This window comes from Rhinatrema bivittatum, chromosome 2, assembly GCF_901001135.1.
Source record: "Rhinatrema bivittatum chromosome 2, aRhiBiv1.1, whole genome shotgun sequence".
In the NCBI taxonomy this organism is placed as follows: domain Eukaryota; kingdom Metazoa; phylum Chordata; class Amphibia; order Gymnophiona; family Rhinatrematidae; genus Rhinatrema; species Rhinatrema bivittatum.
In genome coordinates this window covers 545,182,182-545,194,196 of record NC_042616.1, presented here as the reverse complement: position 1 = coordinate 545,194,196, position 12,015 = coordinate 545,182,182, and the positions used below count along the sequence as shown (strand labels likewise).

General features: G+C 43.2%; 1 protein-coding gene across 1 annotated transcript in view; it reads left to right on the top strand.

Annotated features, from left to right (window-relative positions):
- LOC115085177 (mucin-5AC-like) overlaps window positions 1–12,015 on the top strand; it is an 85,213-nt gene that overhangs the window by 71,943 nt on the left and 1,255 nt on the right. Inside the window, exon 10 of the mRNA XM_029590880.1 lies at window positions 3,774–3,916. Coding sequence (XP_029446740.1) covers window positions 3,774–3,916 — 143 coding nt within the window. The remainder of the gene's footprint in view (window positions 1–3,773; window positions 3,917–12,015) is intronic.

Genomic DNA, 12,015 nt, shown 5'->3' with positions numbered 1-12,015 from the left:
GTGACTGTCAGCCGGTTAGGAAAACGGACACTCAATTTTAGAGCGTTCATTTTCCTAATCTGTGCACAGGCACAGGTTAGGAAAATGGGCGCTCATTAATTGAGCATCCCTTTTTCTTAACCTGGCCATCGGCACCCTTTTCTTTGTATAATTTTTTTTTTTTTGGGACATTCTTATTTTTTAGTTCCTCTGACTTAATATCGCCATGATATAATCGGAGGAAGTATCGAAAAGCAGTATTTTCTGCTTTTCTGTACACTTTTTGGGCTCCTCCAAAATTAACACCTGCTCAGGGTAGGCATTCATTTTGGCAAGTAAAAATGTGCACGTCAGGTGCATGGTTTTTTTTTTTGCATTGGGGGGAATAGATAATAGCCTCATCAACATGCATTTACATGTGATGAGTGCTATTACCTACACATGCGATTGGATGTGCATTTTGGACGCACTAAGCCCCGTTTTGCATCAGGGGTTATGGACGAACGTCCTACGCCCAGTCATGGATTGAGCCATGCACTACAACCAGCGCATGGTATTGCACTAACTTCTAGCTCATTCTCGAATGTAATTCTCAAGATACTTTCTGGTTACTGAATTATGAAAATGAGATTTGCAAAAAAGCATGTTTTATCAACCTGGAACCCATTCTGTTATTTATTCATTCTGAGATTTGCAATCAAGCATTACATCTTCATCCCTGCCCCCTTCCAAAAGAAGAATATTTATTTTAAATGTTAACCTTAAAAATGTACAAGTTCCTGAATAATTTTGGAAGGCAATTAAAAAATGTAACAAAGATATTTTGAACAACATATTTGCTTTAATGAAGAAATTAGCCGGATACCTTTATAAGCTGGGGCCCCCAGGGGTCTTCCCCCCCCCCAATCTCAAGCTCTACGTTTTGTTACTAGAGGGTATACTCTTTTCATCTGTTTTATGTGTTTCATTTGACTTGTGATGAGAGTTCATCTGCATTTTCTCCATAACAGAATATTCCCCTTTCATACTGTTAGTCTGAGATCTGATCTGCATCCCATATTATAAGCACTGCATTCATAACAAGATTCCTGTCTTTCTGAAATTGTTTTTTTTAACTCTTTATTTATAACTATTTTCAAAACAAATTACAATCAAATAAACCAGATTTTAAGAAAAGAAACAGCAATAAGATTGCTGCAAATTAGACCACAATCAAGGGGAGTTAACAAAAAAGGGAAAAGATCATATACAGTATAACCTGTATAATCATAAAGGTCCTTAAATTTCCTACTTTATTGATCAAGTGAACTCGGAGATCCTTGATTAGAAAGAAACCAATTCAACTGTTTGACATCATAAAATACATAGAAATTTCCTTTATATTTAACGCAATATTTGCAAGGGAATTTTAATAGAAAAGTACCACCAAACCATCCACTCTCTGCTTATATTCCAAAAAAGCCTTGCGCCTTTGCTGAGTCTCTTTAAAACATCAGAAAGAGAGAGATATTCTAATCACAAAAAATCTTATCCCTAAGACGAAAAAAAAAGGTCTTAAGATCGAATCTTTATTCTTCTCACAGGCATATGTAACAACCAAAGCAGGCCTTTCCATTCCTTCAGGAGAGAGGTTGTTCTTCTTCAGAGGTTATTGTGACTCAATCTATGATCACTAAACCTGCAGCAGTCACCTTAGATTCTTTATGAACAGTGATAGTAAACTATGAGAAAAATGTTTCTTCTAAAACTGAAGCAATGCTGGGAACTTTGGGGGGTCTTTCTGTTAAGGTTAAGGAACACTCTCAGACATTAGAAGTATTGGATGGAAGAATAAGAGAGCTCCAAGGGAATTGTAAGTCATTACATGAGTGCCATCTTTCTCTCATTAAGGATAATCAATTATTGCATCGTAGATTAGAGAATATGGGCAATCAAACCTTAATTTTCCTCAGTGTTCTTTGCTATCTCCAACAGAATTGTTAAAAACATTTTCCTTGGATATGTTAAAAGTTTTTAAAAATGCTTTTCCATCCATTGTTAAGTTGTTCTACCTACCTCCTAGCATGCCTGCATCCAAGGGTTTTTTTTTTAACTTTTAGAGGAGTTTGACCTTTCCAGTTTCTTGGAACATTCTGAATTTTTTTTTTTTGTATAGCATGTACTTCTTGATGTTCCACTGTAACTGGATTTATCTTGGATTTCATAAGACATGTGTATGAACAAAGATATTTACAAATAAGTATGTGTGGAAGAGGAGTATTTCCATTCACTAGAGTATTATGATATTTCAACTGCTTCTCAAAAGGAATTTTTCCATTGTGTTTTTCTGTCATCAAATCATTCTTTTCCACGTGGCTTGGTTCTCAGTGAACCTCTGATGCCCAAGAACAGTGCATGACACATGCAAACTCTTGAAATTGTGCTGCTGTCCACTGAAGTCTATTTTCTTTTAAAGAATTGGCTGTTTACTAAGGCCTTTTATGAATATTAATTTGGGAACCTTTGTTTTCAGTTTTTATTTTATTTTCCTGGGAATTTCAATGTTAGAACAAAATTTATTCAGTGGAAAAATGACTTTTCCATTGATTTTTCTCCTGTATGACTTGTAACAAAGTCATTTTATATTATGGGATTTCACAGAGGCTTTCTATTATGGTTTTTTAGGATATTAGAATATGGAAGATTTTTATTTTTTAATGTAAATCATTATTAACTGTTTGAAATATTTACTTTTTATGGAAACTGCTTTGATATTAATTTAAGATTGCGGTATATAAAGAATTTGAATAAACCAAGCTTAGCAGGTTTAAAAATGTGCTGACAAGTTTGGTAAGGTATGCGCATATACCATTTACAAAATAGCAACTAGTACGCATACTTCTGAAACCCACCTTAGAACACCCTAGAATCACCCCTTCCCTATTCATATTTATGCATGATACTGCAAGTTTGTGCATACTCTTGAGGTTTATAAACTAAGATATTGTACCTATATGCTACACACATGAGTATATGCTATTTTTATGCACACAACCCCTATGTAATTCTTTGAAACTTCCCTCCTTTAAATTTGGTAATGCAGAAGAATGACAGTAGCTCTAGCACTCCATTTGGTTTCAGAACTTTCTGATATTATTGGAGGTATCCTTCACTTGCCCACTAAGGGACAGATTTTCAAAAGGTTATGCGTGTAAATCCGGAGGATTTTAAAAGGCCCAGCGATGCATATAAAGTCCCGGCTTGAGTGTAAGTCCCGGGGCTTGTAAAAAGGGGTGGGGAGGGGCGGTCTGGGGGGGTGGGGTCAGAAGCTCCCGGCACAGTCGGCTGGTGCGTGCAACTTACTTCAGCCCCAGGGCTGAAGTAAGTTTTCAAACAAAAGAAAGAAAAAGGTAGAGGGGAAAGGGTGGGGGAGGGAGGGGAAGGGGAAGGGAGGGTGGGGTGGGGGGTAGGGAACGAGGGAAGCCAGTGCGGCTCGGCATGCACAAGGTGCACAATTGTGCACCCCCTTGCGCAGGCCGACCCCCGATTTTATAACATGCGCACGCCTGGTGTTAAGAAGTGCTAAAGTCATGCTGACTTCCAATACATATGAGGCAACATGGTAGTTTGCCATGCAATGTCCTGTTACCTACCCACTGATAATTTAAAATATGAGATGGCCCATTTTTGGACATGCTATGACCATTTTGGTAATGTACAGTAACAGAACCAGTAAACATGCTCATAATATACTTAAAATAAAACAATGTAAAATCTTGAGGAGTTTTAAAATATTTTCTCCTATTTCTCATCAGGTTTTCACTGGAAACTTTTATATTTGAAAAGTATGTACGTTATACCTTTACAATCTACCCAACGGCCATAGTTGCTCTATTTGGAATTCTTTTCAAAAATAGACAGATAAATGAGAAGCCATCTGTAACCAATATATTAATTGGTAAGTACATATTTGAATAATGTTGAATTGATTCCGTTTGCAGTAACTCAGCATAGATCATGAGAACTGTAACATATTCAGCTTCTAATTAAAGACTGTCCTTTACTTGCATGCAAAGGCTCTTTAACTGCTTGTAGTTAGAATCAAAATATAGAAAATAAAGGCCTCAGGTACCTTGATCTAAGTAATTTTGCTGAATCTTATAAAGGAAAGTAAGTTCATGTTTATGACAAATAATTACTTAAGTGTTATGTGTATAGTAGCTAACTGTTAAACTGCATTTTAACCGTAAGAAGACTGAAATAACCGAGAAATCTGTTTATTTATCTAAATGGAGGAATTTCATCATGGTATTATATATATAGTAACATAGTAGCATAGAGTGAATGATGGCAGATAAAGACCAAAATGATCCATCCAGTCTACCCAGCAAGTTTTTTTTTTAGGGTAGCTGCAACTGCTGCTCCCTGCAGTCTACCCCCAAGCCTTTTGTTAAGGGCAGTACCAACTGGCACTCCATGCAGGCTACTCCCAAGCTTTCTGTTAAGGGAAATAGCAACTGCCGCTGTTGGGAAACCCGGGTGCGGTCAGCTGCGACTGGGTCCCCCCTCTCTTACTCGCGGACGCAAGGATTCTCTGCTGGCTCCTCTACACCGGCCTGACTTGCGGCGAGGCCTTCCTGCGGTGTTCTCTCCATGAGGGAGATGTCGCCGAACTCTGCTGGGGGCTCTGCCCCTTAGGCGCGCACAGAAGTCTGGGATTTAAAGGGACCGTGGCGGGAAACCTCGGCCCGGACCCCAACCTGACATCAGCTATAGAGGCCTATAAATAGGCCACTTCAGACCTCCTTGCTTTGCCTTAGCAACAGGTCGTACTCTCTGAGTAGCTAGTTGCTGTCCCTGCGAGTTCCAGCCTCAGTGTTACTGTCTCCGTGTTGTTGATCCAGTTCCTGCTCCGCTCCTGCCTCCATGTCCCAGTTCCTGCTCCACTCCTGCCTCTGTGTTCCAGTTCCTGCTCCTACTTCGGCTTGACTCTCTGGTTCCTGACTTCGGCTTGTCTTCTGATATTCCTTCTCTGCTGCCCGTCCTGATCCTTGGCTTGTCTCCCGTCTTCGCTAGTTTGCTGCCGCCCTGACTTCCGGTCTGCCTCCTCGTCTTGCACCACTGCTGCCTGCCACAACCTCTGGACCATCTCTTCTGCTCTTCTGCCTGCCTCGACTCGGACCGCCCACCGGATTCTTCTTCGCCAGGAGAACTCTGCCTAAGTCCTGCCAGCACGCAAGGGCTCAACCTGGGGGGAACAAGGGTTGGTATAGGTGAAGGTCCTGTCAGGTCTCCTGGTCCTGTTCCACATCCTGGCTATGAGTCCTGCTGCAGGCCTTCCTTCAGCGAATCCACCACGTGTTCTAGCCGGCTCAAGGGTCCACGTACACAACAACCACTCCATGCAGGCTACATGTCACTAAAGCTGCTGCATTTCCATGAGGATTGTACCTCATACAGCTGAGGACCTTGCCCTTAAATCAGCATTTCATCAAGAGTTTTATGTTGTTGGTGCATCTCTTGCCCCCCCCCCCCCCCCCTCCACACACACACACAACTTCCATCTAGCTAAATTATTCTTTGTTTCCATTTTTAATCACTCAACCTATATAATAACTGACAGGACTGATTTATGTTTCTGATTATACTAAGAAAATAGAGATGGCACATCTTTATCATTACGTTAATTGCTCAATGCATTTTCATGTCCCATAATTCAATATGTAAAAAAGAAATAAAAAACAAACTTTTAACAAAAAAAATTGATCCCCTTATTCAAAGAGTCCTCAAAATCAGAAACAGGTAGTAGGCAGAAGTAAAGACAAGGCAGGAGGCAGGAACTGGGCAGGAACACCATGAAGAGACAGGAATGCAGAAAAAGTAGCAACACGCACTGAAGAGCCAAGGCACATCAGGGGACCTGTTACTGTAGTGTCAGATGCTCCTCCAGAGGATCCTTTTAAGGGGGCCCTTTAAGAGGGGCAGCATCAGGCACATGTGCATCTGGAGAGCAGCCACAGAGTGGAGGCTTGGCGGCATCCAGTTGCACGTGGTGGCATGCTAACCGTTTGAGGTTGCCAGTGGAGTCAGGGGCGAGTTAGGCAGCTCACAGGGCCATCCTGCGAGCCGCCGAGTGAACAGTGCAGTGGCAGTCAGAAAAAGCAAATAGAATATTAGGAATTGTTCAGAACGGAATGTAGAATATGTTGTCGCTGGAGTGGTGGACCCTTGGGCCGGCCGTGCGGATGGTGGATAGAAGGATAACGAGTCTCCGCCATGAAGAATGACCAGGTAACGGCACGGAGCCGGGAGACCAGGCAGGTACTTCACCCTTGGAAGCCCGTGGTCCCCCCAGGAGGAGCCTGTGAGGACCTGGGCCGCTGGGGCTTAGGAGAGGTCTCCCAGAGCAGGCTATAGTCCGTAGGAGCAGTCCAAGGTCAAGGCAGGCAGCAGGCAAGGGAACAGAAGACGTACTGGATCAGATACCAGGGAGTCAGTCTGAAGATCAGGAACCAGAACCAGGAGAAGGAACTGAAGCTGAAGTGGAGCAATGTTCGGGGCTCAGGAGCTGGATCAGGAGCACAGGAACTGAAGCAGGAACACAGAAGCTGGATCAGGAACACAGGAACTGAAGCAGGAACACAGAAGCTGAATCAGGAACACAGGAGCTGGATCAGGAACACAGGAACTGAAGCAGGAACACAGAAGCTGAATCAGGAACACAGAAGCTGAATCAGGAACACAGAAGCTGAATCAGGAACACAGGAGCTGGATCAGGAACACAGGAACGCAAGGCAACTAGTAACTCCGAGGAGTGAACCCTGTTGCAAGGCAAATTCTTCAGTCAGACGCCGGGTTTAAATATCCTGCCGGCATCTGACGTCATCTTAGGGGCCGGCTGCGGTTCCGTGCCACTGTGCCTTTAAAAGGCTCCCCCTCGTGCGAGCGTGAGCCTAAGGGGGGCAGAATTTTGCAGCGGAGCTCGGCAGCGTCTCCCTTGTGGAGACGCTGCCACGGAGAGGCCTGAGAAGGCCCGAAAAATGCCGGACCCCGTTGCGGGACTTAGGGCAGACAAGAGGTAAGGACCTGGTCACGAGTCCAGTGACCGGGACCGCAACAGAATATTACTGAAAATATAATAATGCCTCTGTATTGATTCTTGCTGCAACCACACCTTGAATACTGAGTGCAGTTCTGATCAGCCCATCTCAAAAACATATAGTAAAACTAGAAAAGATACAGAGAAGGGCAACAAAAATGATAAATAAGATGGAATGGCTCCCTTATGAAGAATAGGTTACAAGGTTAGGGCTCTTCAAACTGGGAATATGATAGAGATTGATAAAATCATGAGTGGAGTGGAACAGGTAAATAGAGAATGGTTATTTATCCTTTCAAATAGTAATAAGACTAGGGGAAACTCCATGAAACTAGCAAGTGGAAGATTTAAAAACAAATTATAGAAAGTATTTTTTATTTAATGAAAAATTAAGCTCTAGAATTTGTTGCCAGAGGTCAAGATGTCTAACATAGCTGGTTTGTAGAGGGGTTTGAGAAACTTCTAGAGGCAAAATCCATAACAATTATAGCCAGGTAGATTTGGGAAAGCCACTGCTTATCCTATCCCTAAGAGTAAAAATTAAGGAATGGATCTACTCATTGGTATCTGCATAGTACTTCCTAGTGACTCAGATTTGCCACTGTCACAGAATGCTTGGGTTGGTGGACCTTTGTTCTGATCCAATGTGGCACATCTTATGTTCTTATAACTAGAAAGGGAGTACCATGTCAGACTATTAAAAAATATGTAAGAAAATCTACAAACGGTTGCCTATACATCCAGATCCCGATTTTCTAAGCTGCTTAGATGACAGATAAGTAGTGACTGAATATCCAGCAGCATTCAATGGTTGCAACTTAGCCGGATAACTGAAGGGCAGTTCTACTTATCCAGCTAACATACCAGGTCATTTATTGAAATTGAAAGAGAGAGAGACTCTGAATAGAGCTCAATATGTCACTCTCTATTATACCATTGCTAGCCGTTAAGCCCGTAACAACGGGCTACATTAACATTTTTTTTTCAGTCCATTTCCTTACCCCTCATTCTTCTCTCCCTCCCCTCATTCTCCCCCTCCCCCTCCCCCTCATTCTCCCTCTCCCTCTAGTCTCCCTCCCACCTCCCACTCCCCCCACTCCCCCCACTCCCCCCACTCTCTCCTCCCCCTCCCTCTCCTCCCTCCCCCTCACTCTCTCCTCCCTCCCCCTCCCTCTCTCCCTCCCCCCTTACTCTCTCCTCCTCCCCTCACTCTCTCCCTCCCCCTCCCCTCAGTCACTCTCTCCTCCCTCCCCCTCCCCCCTCCCCTCAGTCACTCCCTCCTTCCTCCCCTCAGTCACTCCCCCTCTCTCAGCTCATTCACAACCCCTTCGGATGGCGCAGATGGAAGATCTCCGGGGGAGGTCCCTCCCTCCCTCGCGCGCGCGCCGCCGCTACTACTACTGCTACTGCTCCTCGCCGCGCCATTTTTGTTACAGGCAAGCTCTGGCCGACGTGCTGCCCGCGCATGCGCGGTAGAGTTGCTCTCTACTGCGCATTTGCAGCACGTCGATCAAGCTTCATTTATCTAGTAGATATAACTGAGGAGTACTTTTAAGTCGGTGTGGGGTTTCAGGATGGAGTTGGTTGGGGGGGGGGGGGTTTACATACACAGAGATACAAATAGCAAAGTTGACATAACTGAAGATTTTCTGTTCTTTTTTTATGATTCAGTGGATCCAATCATAGAGAGTAAAAGCTTTACCCTGAATGGAGACTGGAATCTGCTCTGAAGGTAGCTAGATAGACAGGAATGGTCCTATCCAGAGTTCAGTCCAGTAGTCGAGGCAGACAGCACACAATCCAGTCCAGAATCCAAACCAGGGTCAGGGCAGGCAGCGAACAATCCAATCCAGAATCCGAACCAGGGTCAGGGCAGGCAGCGAACAATCCAATCCAGAGTCCAGTCCAAGTCAGGGCAGAGCAAGGAGAAGCACCAACAGTGAAACCACACTCTAAACCGGCCCGTTGCCAAGGCAGGGGAGTGTGACAGGGATGGCGTTTAAATCTTCAGTGTTCCCACACTTCCGCGGGAACTTCTGGCAAGGACGCCCAGCATGACGGGGGGAGGAGCCAAGATAGCGCACGTGTCCTGCTGCGCTGCTCTCAGCTGCAGTCGCCGCCGGTCATTGCAGCCCCGCGGGATTGCTGAAGGTAAGCAGCATCCCGCTTGATTCCTAACATGTTTGAATCAATGAGAGGTACAAGAGGAGTTGATTTGTACAATGTACTCTATACCTAGCTTGATGCACACTCTACCTAGATTCAGTCACTTCCTATAGAAGAGCTGAAACCTGCTACTTAGGGTGAATTGTTTGTTCCTTTCATTCCTTAGGTTATAGATCTGAGGTGAAGCAGATTGTTCCTGTTGCCTGCTATTTGAGGCTGCTTTTCTTTTTTTTTTGCCTGAAAGCTGTAAACCCTTTCTTTTTGTCCTCTACCCCAGTTTCCTATAGTCTCATATAAATAGTACACTATGACTTTTATCACTGAAGTCTATTAAAACCTCAATTTGCATGTGCTAAAACTAAATCAGGAGAAAGCAGGTAAAACAACTGAAAGTAGATACAAAATCAAACAAATGCTGAAAACAAAATCAGATGAAGTAACAAAAATCAGAGCAAGTAACAAACAGGCAGACACTGGAGAGATATACAATATTTACTAGAATCTAGGATTCAAGTTTCATGAAAGAAAGATGATGTAGGTAGAGTTTTAGTCCAAAACAACTTTACTAGAAACAGATTTACTGTCAACAGGACAGGAAACACAGACACAGAGCTATCTCCTAAATCAAGTGCCATAAATCTTTCTGAAGAATGCTTCCAGGACTACAGAAACCAATAAGGAAACAAATTATAAACTCAGAATAACACTATACAGATTACAAGAAAAGGACAGGGATTGTACTTTCACCTGTGTGAAAAACAGGGCTGGGGACAAGTCAGAGGAGGAACAGGATGCACATAGATTTTGAAATCTCCACACATACTTTTATGAGTGTACTTTGCACAGGCTTCAAAGTATATGGGTATTTTTCTATTATCATTGTGCACACTGGTCTGATTTTCAAAGCCAATTTCTGCAAGGAGTTTCCCTTCGAAACGGAGCTTGCAGTCTTGCAGGTACCAAGTACCCAAGGGACTGCAAGCTATATGCAGTGCCTCATTATTGCCTTCCATAGATAAGATTGGGGCTTCTAATCCTAGTGGTTTATAAATTGCAAATTTAGGGGTTTATTCTTCAAGCAATTAGGTGCCTTTGGCGGGTACTAACAAATAGGTGTTTAGCACTGTTTTCATAGTGAGTTAAAATTTTTGGAGCATTTTTAGGTGGATTCAATTTAATGAGGCATAAATCAATCTGTCTTCAAATGTTTGCCTACCTTTCTTACATAAGTTAAAATTACAAAATGCAGCTTCACAATACCGTGATGCACAGTGTGGGCATGTGTCTAGGGAAAGCATAGCAAGGGGTGTATAAGGCTGAGCAGAAGAGGGGTGTAGGCACGTGGGAGGGTAGAGGTGGCAGGGTGTACGTGGGTATGTGTGATTTGGGCTTGGTCTTCTCACCAGTTTGCTCCTACTGTAGTGATTTTTTTCTTGGGCCAGCAGGGTTAGCGCTCTCTACCGGCACGCTCTTACTATGGTGCCTCTTTTTCTTTCTTCTCCCGGCACGGTTTGGGTTTCCTTCTGACCTTCTCCGATGACTTCATCCGGTAGCTGTAAACACCATTTATCAGTTGATTCTAGTGTTAGGTAAAAATATTACAATTCACTCTGGGACTTGGTAAGGTAATAGCAGTATTCGACTCAGTCGCTTCTGCTACAGGTACAGTCACACTGACTGCACAGGTATTTTATATCAGGTTCTTCTACCACCACTTCAGAAAATAGATGTTCTCTTTCATCTAATTATTCTGTAGACAGGTTTGGGATCAATGATCAGTTCCTTCTAAGCTATTACTGAACTAATGTCCCAGAAATATATTTAGAGGCACTAAGCCAATGAAGATGCTAGCTACTCTTTTTCTACTTTTTCTGTTCTGAAACTACATTTGACATGGAAGTGAGGATGAGGTGGAAGATGAAGTGGAGTGAAAGAATAGTTCAATGGTTAGAATAGTAGGCTACAACACAGGGAATCCCACTACCACTCCTTGAGCCCTTGGACAAGTTACTTCACCCTCTGTTGCCTCAGGTATAAACTTAGAAGTAGATTTTAAAAGCATTTCTCATGCAAAAATGGCCACAAACGTGCATATTGTGGGCCATGCGCAAGCATTGTGAAATTTAAGAAACCACGCAGTACAAGCGCATATACCCGTGGGCGTGTCAAGAATAAGGGGCGGGGAATGGGTGAGGCATGAGTGTTCTGGGGCGGGGCCAAGACTTACGCACATAACTCCAAATTTTAAAAAAGCTGACTATGGCGTGCATTGGTGTGTAATCTCCATAACTTTACTGCAGGTCCTGACAAAGAACAAGTCTGGAGATCTTGAGTTTTAGGGCTTTCAGTACAGCATTAGGGTTTAGGGTCAAGTGGGGTGGGCTTACAGGATGAAGAACCAGAGGGGTCTTGAAGACCTCAATATGAACTGGACAAACTGGTGGACTAATTGGAAAAACTAGTTTTTCCCTTGCGCGAGCATATTTTAAAATCCTCCTGCAAATGCACAAAAAAGCCGCTAAAGCCCTAGCGGAAATATGAGTGGGACAATTACTTGAGTTGCCTCTTAAAACTACATGCACACATATGCGCGGTAGGAGTGTTTTAAATGATTCGTGCATACCTGCGCACATGATATAGAATTAGAGCATGTGTGTCCCTTTCAAAATTAGCCAGTTAGAAGGTAAGCTCTCTGGGGATAGGGAAATGCCCTCTGTACCTGAATGTAATCTGCTTTGAAGTACCAAAAGGCAGAATATAAATAGATCTACCTAAATGATTATTTTTATATT